Below are 17,326 nucleotides of genomic sequence, written 5' to 3'. Positions count from 1 at the left end.
TGCAGACCTGCATTCCAATCTTCTCTCATAACACAGCACTCATTCACACTCAACTCCCAATATTCCAAATTACCTGTGTCCCTGGAATCACCTTGGTCTCTGGACAGCTACACCGCCATTGTACACACAAGCTATTCTCTCTCCTGGAACATCACCCAATCCTGTCCATCTGGCGAAATCTTAATTAAACTTTAAGCTCAATTCGAGGAGCACAACCTCCAAGCAGGTTTTTCTAACCTCCTCAGATTGGGTTAAGTATCTTTTCTCTGTGCATGTTTAGCAAAGAAAATAAGTTGTTCTGCGACCATTGGTTTATACATCTGCCTTTCCTGACAGATTGTGGGCTCCTTAAGAGCAGGAACCTGGTTTTTTACGTCATTTTTTTCACCAGTACACAGCAGAGTGATGGGCTTGTAGTACGTATCAGTAAGTATGTAGGGGATGTGTGACTAGATGGATGCAAATGGGGTAAACAGATGAGTAGATGGGTGAATAAATGGGAGTTTTTATGGATAAATGGATGGTAAATGGATAGGAGGAAGAATAAGTGGGTGTGTGGGAGGATATGGAGGTGAGTAGATGAGAATAAGGTTAGATGGATGTCAAAGATTTCATTTAACTCATTAACTAATGAGGGAACCAATAAGATGTTATATACAATTCAAAGTAGAATCCAAAGTGCCGCCACAAGTACAGCTTTTAGCCCGCTCACCCCAACAATCGACCTCACCTGATAAAATGTATTTGCATCTCAATGGACAAGAATAGTTTCCATCACAATCAGTTTTCTACAACTTCCAAAATAATAAAACAGCTCAGAGATCATGAAAGCTACAAATTCCTATAGAAACAGATAACTATGTGCCAGGTAACATGTAATGGTCAATTAGAAGGACACCTGGTAATCTTTTCTGCCCCTTTTAAAGCAGTTCATAATCTTACCTGGCACGGCTTAACCAGGTGTGCATCTCTGGAAAGTCACTTAAATTTGGTCTCAGTCTCCTCATCCGTAAAGTGCAGTGAAAGCACAAAACCCTCCAAGCTCTCAGCAGAGAGGCAGCTCCAGAAAGCACTGCCTCAGGTTTCACAGGTGTTTCCCTGCCCCCAGCTTCCACCCTCTACTTCAGCACGACCTAAGAGCTTGTCGGCCCTGGGAGGCAAGCAAGAACCAAGCCCTCTTCTCTTCCTTCGTCTCCCTTAACATGTACAAGGGGACCGCTAGCAAAAATCAGAAGGAAAGAGGAAAAATCTTTTTAAATTTGGTGGGATAGGTTTTCCTCCCTCACCTCACTCTCTTTTTAGAGCATGGTGTGCTCCCCACCCCCAAAGCCAAGGCAATCTGGACAGCCAGGCCCTATGTAACATAATTCAAGGCTGGGAAGATGCTTTTGACATAATTCTGATTAAGGGATATACTAGCACGAGGTAACCCTCCTGAAAGGTGTGATGGGTTTTTTAGACAGATATCACACCCAGAGGCGGGAGCATCCTGATGGCCCTTCCTCCTTCCCTCTTACATCCTTAGTACCAGAAGATTCCCCCCAACAGTAGAATTGTTAAGTTGACCATATGCTATGAGTGACAGGGGTAATACAGAGCACACTCTAGGGCAGGTCCCCACAGCCTGGCACTTGACTCTCAGCGTACATCACTGTCCTCAGATGCCACTGTATGACCTCTCCCAGGCTCCTCCCTCCAGCCTCCCTACCCTGCCCTTGGTGTAGCAGACGCTAAACATCACTGTGCTTCCCTGGTGCCCAGAAGATGTCCCTCCTGCAAGTCCAATCCCATACAGAAGAAAGCCTCAAAACTATATGGACATACCCACTGAAATCAAGAATAATCACAGAGGACTTCCTAGGTGGCGCAGTGGTTGAGAATCCGCCTGCCAATGCAAGCGACACGGGTTCGATCCCTGCTTCAGGAAGATCCACATGCCGTGGAGCAACTAAGCCCGTGCACCACAACTACTGAGCCTGTGCTTTAGAGCCCGTGAGCCACAACTACTGAGGCCATGTGTGCAACTACTGAAGCCCATGCACCTAGAGCCCGTGTTCTGCAACAAGAGAAGACACAGCAATGAGGAGCCCACGCACCACAACAAAGAGTAGCCCCCGCTCACCGCAACTGAAAAGAAAGCCTGCACACGGCAAAAAATACCCAACACAGCCAATAAAATTAATTAATTTAAAAAAAAGAATAATCACAGACACATGCTAACTTACCCATGAGATGTTCACTGCGGTGCTGTCTAGAAGTGTGAAAAACTCAAAACTGAACACCCAGCAGTAGAGAATTGGTTAAATAAAATATAGTGCAGCCATCTGATGCAAGGCTGGGCAGCCATGAAAAGTGTCACATACGAGAGCAGAAAGTGAGCAAGCTCACTCCGTTAAGGACACTTGTAGAGTTGTGAGATGAAAAAGAAAGAAAAAGAAACCTCAACATTAACAGTGACCGGTTTTTGTGTTCTTTTTTCGCCTTTTTATGTTTCTCAAGTGTCCTGTTTGTGAATGGAAAGATAAGCAAATCGACATAAGCCAACTCCCCAAAGGTAGACACCAACACCACCATGCCCAGTGGAAACCAATTCCAATTCTGGGTTCCGGTGTGAAGAACAAGCCAGATTTGCCAGCTCAGTGATGCTCAAACAGAGGGTAGAGGGGAATGAACTCTTCATTGGCTAGAACATTCCACAAGGCCCCCACAAAATGCACATATACACAGCCTCACCAAAGGGGACAGATTGCAGGTAAAACCACTCAACAACCAGAATATCCATCCTGCACAGATCAGCAGGTGTCTGCTTAGGAAGGTCAAGCTCACCTTTAGCAGGGTTGTGCAAGGGCACAACCCTGGCCTGGAAGTCCTAGAGCCTCCAATCCTAGCTGTCTAGCCCTGGCCTGCCCCTCCTTTCTCCAGTCGTTTTATTTGTTCATCCATAAACCAAATGCATGGGGTTGGACAAAGGGCCTCTCGGGTTCCACTTAGGAGTCAGAGATGTTTCCCTTTATTGAGGTCCCATCCCCTACACAGCACATATGCCCCCTCCCCGCCCCCCCCCCCCGCCCCGACAGCCCCGGATGGAGCTGGAATCCCTCAGCCTGGGTCCCTCCACCTCCCTCAGTCTGGAGGGACGGGGTAGGCAGTGCAGGAGGCAGAGCCCTGGATGAACAGTTACCAAAGGGGGCTGGGAAGTATCCTTATCCATCAAGGCTCTAGATCATGCAGGTCCCTCCGACTCCACCCAGGGAAGCCCAAGACATGGTGACTGGCAGAGGTGGGGTGGAGTGACATTTGTTTTCTCCACCCTGCTCTGCCCCCACCCTCCCCGCAGTGCCAACGGCTGCCCAGCTTCTCTTGCACACCATCCCTATGGCTCCTCGCCTTCCCCAAGTTTTATCGCCAACAGGTGCAGCTCCTTCTCCCTGAGCCAGGCCCCCCTTAAGGCAGGCATGCATTTGCCAGGGTCGAGCTCTATGCCCAAGGTTTGGAGATGGGGGGCACAGGGTTGGGCAAGGGGGTAAGGAAGTAAGCAAGCTGGTCGCTCAGGAGAGGAAGGCTTCAGCCGGGTCTGGCTGACACTCCCCAACTCTACAACTCACTAGCCGGCAACCAGGAGCGGGAGGCCCAGCCAGGCTCTCTGCCCCTCCCTGTGGCCGTGACAGGGTTCCCCTGCCCGGATGCCCAGGCTTGCCTCTGAACAACCTATCTGGCTGTCCTGCCCTGCACACATCGTTTGTCTACCCTTCTCTGCACATGTCTGGGTCTGCTCCTCTGCTCCCGCCTGTCCGTCTGTCCTCACACGTCTGGCTGGCACGCTGGCCTCCCAGCATCTCTCGGCCTCCGCGCCGCGCCGCGCCTCCCCTCCTGCCGCTGTGTGGGTGTCGGGCTGGCCGTGCGCAGAGGGGCGCGGCTCGGCCCGCCCCCTCCGCCGCGTCCCCCCAGCTCAGGAATGACCCGGGCGGCGGCCCAGCGCTGCTGAGGCCCCGGAGCCGCGGCGCAGGGCGGCGGCAGCGGGCGGCCGTGGCGTGGGCAGCAGCGCGGGGCCGGCGGGCGGCCGGGAGGGGCTGCGGCAGGGCCAGGGCCGGGAAACCGCCGCCACCGCCGCCTCGGCCGGGGATCGCGGGCACCGGGTCGGCTCGGCCGGGCTCCGCCCCGCCCCGCCCCGCCCCGCCCCGCCCCTGCGCGCAAAGCAGGCTGAGGCGGAGCGGCGCGCCCCCCGCGACGCCCGAGCCCGAGCCCAAGCGCAGCGGCATCCAAGCGGGAACCGGAGCGGGAGCAGAGCCAGAGCGGGAACCTGAGCTGGAGCCGAAGCTGGAGCCGGCAGTGCGGCGTACGGAGCGGAGCGAGGCAGCCAAGCCGAGTAAGGGGCGTGGGGCCGGGGGCGGCGCTGGGGAGGGGCGGGGAGGGGGTCCCGGCCCCCTCCCCCGCGCTCTGCGGCGGCCCCGGCGCACGCACACACCCGGGGGCGCTCGGCTCCGTCCCGGGCGCAACCGCAACGCGCTCCGAACCGGATCCCGGTTCTCCCGCGGCCCCCGGCCCCGACCCCCGCTCCCCCGGCGGGCCACCGGGATTTGCGCGGGCCGTGGCTGCCCCTGAGCATGCCATCGGGCCGCCGGGATGGAGAGGTCTCCCGGATTCTTGCCGGACTCGAGTCCCAAACGAACATCCATCCCACGTAGGGAGCTTAAGACAGTCTTCACGACCCCGCGCTCTCGGTTTCGCGGACCCCTGAACAACCCAAACAAGAAGGGGAAACTAGGGCGCACTTTCGGTCGGGGTGGAAGAGGAAAGGGGCTCCGGGCTTTGTGGAGTTAGAAACTTGAACCCAGCCCCCGACCCTCGAGCCGGGAAGTTTGACCCTCCGACGCGCCGGTTACCAGGGACATGGCCCCCTCTTCGATGCCTCCCACGCTGGCCTATCTCAGCGCCACCAGTGGGAAAGGGGGTGTCCCCGCCGCCCCTTCTCCAGCTCTGGGGCAGCCTTTCTCTGGCGCGGTAAGTGGGATTGGAGGCTGAGTCCGAGGCGGCTGCTCTCGCTGGCTGCGCAGCCCCAAGCGGTATAGCTGCCTCTCCCTAAGCGCCCTCGGAAGTTGGGTAGTGCCCACCAGACCCACGGCGGCTGACTCGCACAGCCCTTCCCCTCTCCCCATCAGCCTGGCGGTCCTGAGGCTGGCGCGCGGAGGACCCGCGGCTGCCCTTTTGATCCCACGCGCCGTGCCAGCGGAGATGGCCAGGCCTAGGCTGGGAAGGGGAGGGCACCAGTGACAGGTGTGAGCAACGGGGGCTCCAGGAGTTTGGTCCTTGGTCTTGATTCACACAGTCCCACGGGCACCTGCCTTGAGCAAGCCCCTCCTTGAGACTCTCCTCAAACATCCTGACTGCTCTACTGGAACAAGTGACTTCAGCAACCTGTGCCTCAATTGCCTCTGCTGACAAGTTGGTAGGATTCTGTTGTGAGCAGAGTTTTAAAGGCTTTGGAACTAGAGGGTGGGTTTGGCTAACTTCCTAGCTGTGTGATGTTAGGCAAGATACTTAACCTCTCTGAACCACAGTTGCCTCATCTGAAACATGGGGAAGGTGGATTGGGAGGATTAAAGGAGGTGATGCTTGTAGGGGGCCTAGCATGGTGCTTGGCACACAGCCAGCACTCAATTCAGGTTGACTGCAGGTGTCATTCTGTGAAGTGTCCAGCACCAATGGATGCTGAGGCAGAGCGAGTTCCCCTGAGGTGGTGGGACATGACCCCCTCCCAACCCCCCAAGGCCCCCTGCAAGGAGGCCTTTGACTCCCCCAAGGCCTTGCTGACATCTAACTGCAATGCAAAACCCTCTCCTTAGGGCCTGCCCTCTCTCAGCTGTTTCCTCCTCCCTGGGTGCTCTGCTTTCCAGCGGTGCTCACCTCCTTTCCTGTCACCTCCATCCAAGTTGGAAAAGACTGTATCTGACCGACTCTTTCTTTTGTCATTGACTGATGTGCGCTGCCCCTGCGGAGGGCTCCCCACGCATTGCTTACACTGTGCAAGGGAATTCACACCTCCCTCCACTCCGGGGATTGGGGCCTGGGGAGGACTGCTATCCCTGAGGAGCAATCAGACAGGTGGCTTGGATGTTCCAGTGGTGACAGGTCAGACAGGCTGCGGAGAGCAGCGGGGGGCGTAGCCACCAGGACAAGGAGACAGCAGGAAGTCTGAGGAGTCCCAAGCCTGAACCTGCGCTGACTGTGGTATGTTCATCCAGGTGACTAAGCCACAAGGCACCAGAAATGATGACCCTTGGAGAGGAAATGGAGCCCATGGCTGACTGAGAGATTAGAAGTTCAGAGCTGGAAGGTCCCCAGGAAGAGATCTGCTCAGTCTGTGCAGCTGAGGCTTCAGACCCAGAACAGAATCAATGCGGCCCAGGGCCTGGGGGAGGATGCTAGAATTCATGGGGTGGCCTGGAGGGCGTAGGTGACCCAGGTGCTGGGAAGAAAAAAATGGCCAGCTTGTGGACACCCGTGTTAGTCTGCTCACCTGTGCCCCAACCGTGAGAACATGGAGGATGGGGGGGTCTGTCCAAATGTTGCTTGGTGGGGACCTGGTGAGACAGGCAGAATGGGTTGCCTCCTCGAGGCTCTTTCTACACAGAAACCCCTTCGGTCCTCTTCTTCCTCTGTAGGCTACTCTTACTCCTCCCCCATTCACCCACCAGGGTGTCACATCCCTGCAGCTTCCATAATCCTCACCTCTTCTTCCTAAAGGAGTTAATCAGAAACTCATTAGGAGGTTTGTCTCCTGGTTCACATAGTACTTGGAACACAGCCAGGAGACAACGTGATGGGGATCCAGGCACCTCCTTCAGTCGTGGGGAATAATCAGTTAGACACACTCAGATGCCTGTTACCTGAAGCCTTTGCCCTGGAAGTGCTCAGAGCACAGGCTTAGGGGGCGGGAAGGTGGCAGCCAGCTCTCAGCCTCCTAAAGGGAGTAACTGAAGCCGGGAGGGCTTCTGAAGCCCCTTGACACAAAGTAGAGTTGTGGCTGATAGCACGGCTTCTTGGAGCTGGATTTACCTGGGTTTGTGGTGTGTGATTCTGGGCAGGAGATTCACCCTTCTGAACCTCAATTTCCTCTTGAAAATGAGAACAGATATTCTAAACCTCCCAGTATAGTTGTGAGGACTGGAGAAACAATATACAGGAAACACGTGGCAGTGTCGAATGGACCCCTCTCCATGGCCTTGCTACGTCTGCATTATGAACATGCACTGAACACATGCTGTTTCCCCAGCATAAGCACTATCTCTTTGGATTCTGACAACAGCTCTCTGATCCAGGTACTGTAACTGTCCCTATTTTATAGATGAGAACACTGAGGCTTAGAAAGGTTAAGGACGAACTTTGCTAGATACAGAAAACTTAAAGCATCACTATGACTCATCGTAATTTTATGAGTTTGTAAAATTGATAATTAGCACGTATCTTAGATGATATGTAATTAGTCATTGGAATGCTTCCTCCATGGATCTTCAATCATTGCATGTCTGTATGCTAACTGCCCATGGACTATAGAATTTTTAGAGACACCCTCACTTTTTTTCTATTCAAACAGTATTAAACTGATTTAAAAGAGCAGCTCCCCACTCCCCCATTTATTCCCTATCCCTCTTCTCTCGACTTTTCTCCATAGCACTTATCACCCCCAACATTTATATAGCTTATTCATTTGTTTATTGTCTGCCCTCATCAATATAATGTAAACTCCCCAAAGGCAGGGACTTTTAACCATTTTGCTCTCTCTCATATCCCCAGAGACTAGAACAATAACCAGCGCTTCGCTTCGTATGCTTTGCAAATTACAAAGTGTTTTACAAATGTAAGGTCTATTATTGTTATTATTTTTGCCAAGTGTACAGCTTGCCTGAAAATAAAACCTTAAGGTTCATGGCAGAAACTATTCCCTCAAAAATCTGGCAAATAGGACTTACTTAAGCACCAGGGAAAATGTGATGAAGGTTAAAACCAGTGGAGATTATTTTCCCTAACATGTTAATAAAGCTCCTTATCAGTAAGTTCAAAGACAAGTTAATTTTTTTAAATCTTTGCAATAACAAATGGCATGTTCAAAGGGAATTAAATTAGCATTTAAAACTTCCAAAGAGTTAACTATCATTGATTTATTCACTTAATTATTCTTTATTTTGTTAGCACAAAGGGTTTTTTCAAATCTTCATTTTAATGATTTTTCAGATTATAAAAGTAATACGTGTTCATTGTAGAAAATTTAGAAAATCGTTTTTAAAAAATAAAAGAACATAAAAAGCCTCCTCCATCCCACCACTGCCCAGAGAGTACATGATTGTGGATATTTTAGTCTATTTCCTTTTAATCTTTTTCTATGTGTGAATATTTCTCTAGTTTTTTTTCCTTACAAAATAAGGATCATGTTGTATGCAGAGTTCTATAACCTGCTTACCTGGTGGGGTTCCACCCTCCTTAACAGTATACTGAAAGTCTTTAATGTTATTAAAATTTCTTTAAAAACGTGATTCCATGGCTATATAATATTCTACTGTAAGTGTATGCCAAAATTTCCCCAGCCTGTCCTCTTTTATTGGACACTGGGGTTGCAACCCATGTTTCACTGCTGCAATAATGCTTTTCTATGTCCTCTTTGATGTTTTCTGGGCCCTGATTCAAGCTTCTCTACACCCTTGGTCAGGACCTATTTGCTGGTTTGCAAAGGGACTGATTTATGTAATTAGACAGTATATCAAGTCTTAGAGGTTGGGCCTTGGTGGCAGTGGGGAAGGCAGCCGATCCAACAGAGGGCTACTCCAGGTAAATTAAGGCAACCTGGAGACCCAGTAACCTCCAGGCACGTCCTGACCAAAACAGTGTAGCATACATGTGGCCAGATGTTGCATGGGGACAGAAGGCCTCTTTGCTGCAGAGGCTGCCACACACCTGGATCCCTTTCCTAACATCAGGACCAAGTTACTTGTCTGCAAACCTCTGTGTCCTCTGCCAGCCTCTCTGCCACTGTCCTCTCACTCTTTCTCCTCCATTCCTGAGTTCATTTGCTTCTTCACTTGATCACATGACAAACATTTACAGGCACACCTTGTTTTATTACTCTTCATAGATATTACTTATTTTTACCAATGGAAGGTTTGGGGCAAGCTTGCGTCAAGCAAGTCTTATTGCTGTCATTTTTCCACCTGCATTTGCTCACTTCATGTCTCTTTTGTCACATTTTGGTGATTCTCACAGCATTTCAAACTTTTTCATTGTTTTTATACTTGCTGTGGTGATCTGTGACCAGTGTTTTTTGATGTTACTGTCTCAAAAAGATTACCACTCACTGAAGGCTCAGATGATGGTTAGCGTTTTTCAGCAATAAAGTTTTTTTCGTTTTTTGGTTTTTGGTTTTTGGGGGCCGCCCCACACAGCATGTGGCATTTTAGTTCCCCAATCAGAGTTCGAACCCATGCCCCCTGCATTGGGAGCCAGGAATCTTAACCACTGGACTGCCAGGGAAGTCCCAATCAAGTATTTTTAAATTAAGGAATGTACCTTGTTTTTTAGGCAAAGGGCTACTGCAGACTTAACAGACTGCAATATAGTGTGAACCTAACTTTGATATGCACTGGGACACGAAGAAATTCGTGTGACTCGCTTTATTGCGGCGATCTGGAGCCTTGCGACCACCAGACCGCAATATCTCCGAGGTATGCCTGTAATGACATCTATCCGCAACCGCCCAGGAATACTTTTCTCCTTTACGGAAACCATCAGCAGGGTTCCAGACCCGCCTCCCTCATTTCTGAGACGTCTTTCTGTGTTCTCAACTGTGAAATGGGGATTTGTTTTGAGATCCAGTGTACTGAGCAGGCGCTGCATAGACGTGGCCCGTTTCGCAGGCCAGCCACTTGCCGCGCCTGCCGCGGACCGCGGTGAAGCGCATCCCTCGGGTCTGGCTGCCTTTGCCGCGCATGCGCTAACCATCCTGGCCACGCTGTTACCTGCGTACTTCTGCCAGGGATACGGAGCCGGTCCGCTCAACCACAAGCTCACTGATCGAGATCTGAGTGTCGCAGTGGGCCACAGAGCGGAGGTATTCCGGGAACCGGGACGCGAAGCGAAGTACTTGGGAGTGACGTGGACTCGCCGCCCACCAATTCAGCCACTTCAGAACCTGGTATACTGCAGCCCGCCGGCGCGCCCGCCCTCCAGTTTCCAGCCAGACAATCCAGTCGGAGATGAGTCACAGGCAGGGATGCGCGCCTCGCCTCTGACGCTGGGTGCTGAGTGAGGCGGGCGTGGGGGGAGATGAGACCTGGGTATCAGATTTCTGTGGGACGCGGCTGGCAGTAACGGAAGGGCATGGGGGGCGGGGAGGGGCGGGTGGTGACAGGGTTTCCTCTTCCTCCACCTCTTGTCTGTGACTTTGGGTGGGTTATGAGTTTTCTCATTTGCAAAATGAAAATGTTACCCACTTAAAGGGACCTGTTGCAATAATTTCATTGATATTAACTGGCACATGGAGGTGTTTGGTGAATATGAGCCACCCTGAAAGCTGGAGTGCCCAGAACATCTCCGCATACGGAAATGTCTACCTCACCCAAGGCCAAACCTGCTGGCCCCTTGCCAGCCTCCTGGCCACCTGGGAACTTACACACTGTCCACCAAACACCCAAACTGAGAGTGGAAAACCATACGTAATGCAAGGGTTCTTGGTGCCCCCTGCCCTGGGAGGTCGTCTCCCACCTCCCCACACCCTGCAAAACCTGCCTTCATCTCAGAGTCACAAGGCCCAGTGGGAGGAAAGAGGGGGTACTGGGGGCCGCTAGGAGAAGCAGGACCTTGGGGACAACTGCTTGGAGCATCGGGGGTGGTCAGCACCCTCCATGGCATCAGGTGCCACCAGGACAGCCTTACAGGAAGTGCACACTCAGCATGCATTTACTAAGCACCTACACTATGCCAGTTCACTAGAGAGGGAAGCAGAGCCCTGGAACTGTGGAGGCTGGGGCATTCTGCCTTTAAGAAAGACTTCTCTGGAAGCAGCACAAGAGATGACCTGTCAACCCACTTGTACCCTCCTCCGGCCTCACACCCGGCCACAGTGCACACCAGCACACTCGCAAAAACGAACACAGACACATGTACACACGTGTATTTTTAGAAAGCACAGATCCCAGGCCCTGAGAAGCTCCGTGAATTTTGTGGTGTGAAATCACAGTTCCCCAAGCAGCCTGCCACACCACTTTTACCAGGCCTGGGGAGATCACATCCTACCTTCACTTCCCCCATCAGAACTCTTGACTTGGTTTCTATGGGGACTGGGAGTGGGTGTCAGGCCAGCCTGGGGTGCACACCAGGACAGGCCGAGCTGGAAGAAGCCACCTGAAGAGGGATTCCTAGGTCAGCGGCAGTGATGCCCCCCCCACCCCCTCAGGCAGCAGAATGAACATTCTACAGCCACATCCCTCATACCCCGTCCCCATGGGAGGTAAAGGGTTCTTACCCTGCTTTCCTCAGGAAGACACTGCAGCTCAGAGAGGTGAAGTGCTCTGCCCAAAGTCACACTGCCAGGAAGCGACAGAGCTGATATTAGCACTCAGGAATTAGTCCTTCTGAGCTCGGGCTCTTCAAAGATAGGTGTTTGATTTGTTTATTAAACAGAAAAGTCAATTATCAGTCAGTGTAGTTTGGCCAATTGGCTCTGTGAAAGCATGGGACCCATTTGGAGGAAAAAACATATATAATAGAAAGGATCCCTGGAGGAGACAAGGGTGGGAACTTCTGGACCTGCCTCTTACAGAAAAGTTCTGTCCACATCCCCAGGATCAGGGAAGCTGACTGCCCCCTGGGACCTAGAGGGGCCAGGCTCTCTGCCTGTTGGTTTGTGGCCGCCAGCTTCCCCTGCAAGTGGCTGCTGGGGTCCACATCCATCCAATGGTGCACTTTGGTTTCTGCAAGTCAAGTGACCACACTCCCTAGGAAATTAGAACGATAACTCCCTAACAGTCCCATAGCCTCCTGGCACTTGGGGACACACCAGGGGAGACTGAATCAGTTCTAATCTCCAGCAGCATGGGAGGATGGATTACGTTCTGAAAATGTTTCCTCCACTGCAAAGGCGTGTTAAAGTGACCTGGCAGTCCTTTGCTGTACAGACATCCTGACACCTGGATGTTCATGTGGGGGTGTGGGGGGAATTGGGGAAGAGACAGTTTCATTCTGTAGGTCCTTATTTCTGAATTGGTAATTTAACACATAAGGTGCCTTCTAAGGCAGTGTGCTGGCTGACAGCGTGGGCTTTGGGGTCAAACAGACCTGGGTTCTAGTCCCAGCCTGTAATTAGAAGCTGTGTGACCTTGGAAAGCTTCATAACCTCTCTGAGCCTCAACTGCCTTATTGATAAAATGAGAATGAAAAGAGCATCTTCCTCTAAAACTTATTGAGATGACAGTAGTAGCAGTCATCGTCATCATAGTAAAGTCTGAGCTAGGTATCTATGAATACCCTTCCAAAGCCAGCTGTGGGACCTTGAACTAGTCCCTCGCCCTCTCCAGGTCTCAGTTTCCCCTTCTGTGAAATGAGGACATTATGCTGATCTTTAAGGTCTTTCCAGCCCTGACCGTTGTAAGATTCTCAAGGGTCCTCTCAGGAGAGATATTCCCCCCTTCCACCAACCACTGAGACGCCAGCACACATTTGTGCCACTCCTGCCCCAGAATCCCCATACTGTGCAGCCCAGAGCCCTCCAGGCCCCAACCTAGACTTGGCACATGCTCTCAGGGTCACCATCCTCTCCCCAGAGGTTGACAGCCCAGGGGACACGCGCGCCCAGTCTGCAGGGTCAGTAGGTGCCGTATGGGCGCCCCCATCACCTGCCTGTTTGTGTCTCTGCAGGTGAGCGGAGGGTCCTTCCCTGCGAGAAGTCAGAGCTGTGCACGTGGGCAGGCTGGCTCCGCTGTTCTGCTCCAAGGATTACATGTCCTTCAAACGCCCCTGCCCCTGTAAGTCTCCTCCCCATATCCTCCTGTGGACTGGGGCCAGGTGAGGGCAAAGTCAGGACTGCAGAGAATGTCTCTAGGATGTTGGGGCAAAGAGCTCCAGGGGTCTGATCAGGGTTAGATGTGATATGACGGATGGGGGGAAGGCAACACAGAAGACCCCTGACATCTGCAAGAGACATCTCACTTTGTCAATTCCACTGTCTCAGCACTTTCCAAAGTATGCATCAGGGTTCCTCCAAGGAATATTAATGGGGTTACTGTTTTTAAAATTCCACGGTCAAATGAGTGTGGAAAATGCTGAGCGAGACAAGGCAGGCTGGCTTTGCCGGACTTTTCAGAGTCTTTAACGTGGTGCTGTGTGGTGAGGCTCCACAGGAAGGAGAGAGCCCAGTGGTCTTCCCAAATTTAGCTGACCACAAGGAATGTTTCCTGGGATGGGTGCTCCACAGAACATGCTCCTTGGAGTTCGGTGTCCTAGGAAACCCTTCCTGGGGCAGTCCCTCATTTACTAATTCATTTCCATCTACTGAAGCCATCAGATGATTCTGCCCATAACATGGCTCCCTGATGCCCACACATCCAGACGAACTCAGTCAGGTGTACCCTGGGGCTCAAGGCTGCAGCCCCTGGGGCTCACTGCGCTAGTCATCACCGGCCCCGCCTTCAGCGACTCCGGCGGCCACCCCTATCCCAGAGTCACCTTCACCTCTGCCCCGGCGGCCACCCGCTTCCTCCCATGATGTGCCCTGAGCCCCCTGGAAGCCACCATCATTTGCTGCGGTGTGGGAGGACATGCATGACCTCCCCATCCCTTCTCCTTGGGCAAGCAGCACTGCGCGTCTGTGTGAAATCAGGGCCCCCATCTTAGCCTCCCTCTACGTGTCACCTCCCCTCCCCCCGCTCCCCAGTGTCTGTTCAAATTTGTACCACTGGTTACGTGTCCTGCACCTTGGCGGTGGGGCCTCTCTTGCAGACAGTTGAAATCCCAACTGTCAATTGCTGGAACATCATGGGGCTGCTGTAGTGAGGGTGGGGAGAGCCGGCCTATCCCGTCTGGGAACGATCATCACCAGGTGTGCCCGGGGAGTAAGGTGGCAGTGGGTTTTATTGTGCAACGAGTGGTGTTTAGGGGGTGGGGGAGCTCAGCCCGGCTGCCGGCTGCCATGGGTACCAAGAAGGGCATAGGGCAAGACTGATGAGCTCTCTGATAGGACAAGCTCAGTAAGTGATTGTCACTGTTGTCACTGTGGCTGCTGTTGTGGCATAACCAGGTGTCCAAGCCCCAGCCCCCGGCCACGTGAGAAGACTGCCATGGGAGCAGATGGGAGCCCAGGGACACCTGCCCCACAGAGGGTCTGCGTGGCTGTGTCCTCACCCCCAGCAGCAGCTGGCAGTGGAGAAGGCTGGGGCTGCTGAGTGTGGAGGGCTTTCCAGAACCTTGTGGGGTCAAGCCAGGCCCTTCGGAGCCCTGCCCATCTGTCCTAATAGGGGCCACCACCGCAGACAGGGCTCTGTGCATCCAGCTCCAGAGGACTCCAGGGCGTGGTCGTGGGCATCCTGGGCTGCTGCCATCTCTGAATTCCCCTCTCCCCCCTCAGGCTCAGTGCCCGGCATGCAGTAGGCACTCAACAAAGGCTTGCGGAATGAATAAATGCATAGTCAGACACTGTGGATGAGGCACTGGAGGCAGTGGGCGGGGGAGAAGCTGCACTCCTGACTCTGCTGTGAGATTCTCTCTGTGGCTTTGGCCAGCAGGTCCTCATCTCTAAAACGAAGGGGTCTGAGGCCAGTGGGTTCCAGCAGCTCAGGGCAGCTGTGAGGCCCCCTGGAGGGTGAGGGGAGCCCAGGTAGGCAGAACCCAGGCGCCCCACCACCCACTGCTTCAGCCAGAGCAGCTCTGCTAACATCTACAGGTTGAGGTCTGTTCAGATTTCGTTTGGAGAAGGGGGTCCCAGGCAATGGCAGACCAGGTCCCATGGGGTGGTCCAGGCCCACCCCTTCCTCCATCATCTCTCCCCTTCTCTGCCAGATTCTTCTCCTCACATTGTGCATTTGGACTCTACCTTTTCTCTGACCTTGTCTAAGAAATGCTCACTGCTCCCCTTTCAGCACCCCCGCTCCAACACCGCACCGGTGTCTGTGTTGCTAAGTCCATCCCAGAGTTTCCAGTTCTCAGCTGCACCTGACTCTGTGGGTCACATCCATCTTGCTGGTGACTGCTCCACTGGGTTCCTGACTCTGAGCCCTCGGGTCCTCCTCCAGCGCCTCTGGCTCTCTGGGCTCTGACCATCTGCTCACGGCCTCCTTTGGTGCTGGCGGTGGATGGATCCTTCCCGCGCCGGCCCTGGGATGCTGGGTCCCCCAGGGCTCCAACCCCACTGGCCTTCCCGCCCCGAACACTCCAGGCCATTTCATCCTCACTCCGCTTTCGACTGCAGGGTCTAGGCCAGCCGCTTCCCCGGCTCTCTCCCACCCCCATTCTGCCTGAGCTGCTGAGCGCTTCTGCCTTCTGCTGCCTGGCTCCCCTGGGCAGCCCCCACCTCCACTGCTCAAGTACAGCCTGTCCCAAACTGAACTCTCTGTCTTCCCCTCCACGCCACCCTGCTTGATTTTGCTGTCTTGGTTCAGGGCACCACCATCACCACCACTCAGTTGCTCAGGCCAGAAATCTGGTAACGACCCTCAATTCCCCCTCCAACACACCCACCATTGCCAACTGCCCAAGGAGACCCTGGGGGTTTCCAAACTGGTTCAACAGACCTCCCTCCTGACTACCCTCACCTCCCCAATCTGGGCCCCTCCTCAGACCCAACCTGGAAATCGCTGCCTCAGTAGATGTTTATGGAACCACCAGACAAGTGAGCAAATCGAGTTGAGGCAGGTGGCTTGTGGGCGGCCTCCCGGGCTCGCAGACTAGAGGCCCTCACGCAGGTTCTGGAAGGGACCAGAACCACAGAAGCCCCAGACATCCAGATATACCTGAGCCGGGAGCACTGAGGGATGAAGCCGGAAGTCCCAGGAGGGCCCCGCCACAGACACACCCTCTTTTTTTAGCACCTCCTTCCCTACTCTATGAATTTAGACACCTAACAGGGAATCGCTTGACCCTTCTTAGCTCACAAATTATCTTGCTCAGTATACGTGAAGGTGCCGAAGCTTATTAAAACGTGGGAAACTTGGGATAGGAGCCACAGTTTGTTCCTGTTTGGGTTTCCACGCCCCTACACCCTGCCAATTGAGAGGGCAGAAAGGAAAGTCCTCAGAAGGAAAAACAAACCCCACAGTTTCCCAAGCAAGACCCGGCTCCTAGGAGCTACAGCTCAGGAGGTCAGGGAGAGTCCGCAGGGAACGCCGACCAGGGGCAGGGAGCAGGAGGGCGGCGGGCACAGGTCTGCCCAGCATCCACAGCTTTGGACACGGGGGGAAGTGGGACCATCCACTGCCCTCTCGGGAGCTGGGCAGCCATGAAGCAGACCAGGCTGGGCCGACTCCTCCCAGGCCCTGCCCACACCCTGGGCTCCCCCGACCCCATCTCACCGTCCAAGCATCTTAGCTCATCTCAGCCCCTCACAGAGACAGCCCCAGCAGACCTCGGCACCACCAACCCCCCCCCCCACCCCCCACCCCGTTAAACAGATGAAAAAGACTAAGGCAGGGAGAGAAGGCAAGAACAGGGGCGGGGAAGCCCTGAGGGTTTTGGCCACAAGGCTGCAGGAGGGAAGTCAGGTCTCCTCCCTGCAAGTGCAGGCCTGTGAGCCATTTCCAGCCTTAACCACTGAATGAGAAGGAGGAGGACCAGCCTGGCTCCTCAGGGAGGCTAGAGGCGTGGGAGCCACCTCCATCTGGCCCCAGCTGGGCAGGGCAGCCCAGGATTCCCCGAGGACCCAGGCTCCAAGAACAGATGCTTCACAACCTCTTCTTTGCCACTGGCACATGGCAGCTCCACAAAGCTCCCTGTGAGGTAGGGGTGGCCTCGAGGGACAGATCTGCGGGTGGGAGGGGGGCTTTGGGGCCCCAGGGGAGACTGAGCCTGCAGCCAAAGGAAAGAAAGTGGAAGGTAGCATCCACTAGTCCACAGAGAAATCAGGTGGGGCTTATCTTTGCTAAGCTCACAGGCTGCCCACAGGCTGGAATGAATCGCAGCCTGGAAAAGCCTCTGGATGGGCTTGACTCTCCCTCAGAGTTGGTGTGATGTGATAGACAGTGCTTGAGTTCAAGCGCAACATGGCACTGACACTAACCAGCTGTGTGATCTGGAGCAAGCTACTTAACATCTAGAAACCCCAATTTTCTAACCTGTAAAATGGCAATAGTCC

At 53.6% G+C, this 17,326-nt stretch overlaps 1 protein-coding gene across 1 annotated transcript in view; it reads left to right on the top strand.

The window, feature by feature from the left end:
* Positions 1-565: 565 nt before the first annotated feature.
* The window catches only part of BEAN1 (brain expressed associated with NEDD4 1), a 50,379-nt gene continuing 33,618 nt past the window's right edge, over positions 566-17,326 (top strand). The window contains exons 1-2 of the mRNA XM_057710826.1: positions 566-571; positions 3,949-4,366. Coding sequence (XP_057566809.1) covers positions 566-571; positions 3,949-4,366 — 424 coding nt within the window. The remainder of the gene's footprint in view (positions 572-3,948; positions 4,367-17,326) is intronic.

This window comes from Hippopotamus amphibius, chromosome 16 (genome assembly GCF_030028045.1).
Source record: "Hippopotamus amphibius kiboko isolate mHipAmp2 chromosome 16, mHipAmp2.hap2, whole genome shotgun sequence".
NCBI lineage: Eukaryota > Metazoa > Chordata > Mammalia > Artiodactyla > Hippopotamidae > Hippopotamus > Hippopotamus amphibius.
This window is presented reverse-complemented; position numbering and strand designations above follow the sequence as displayed.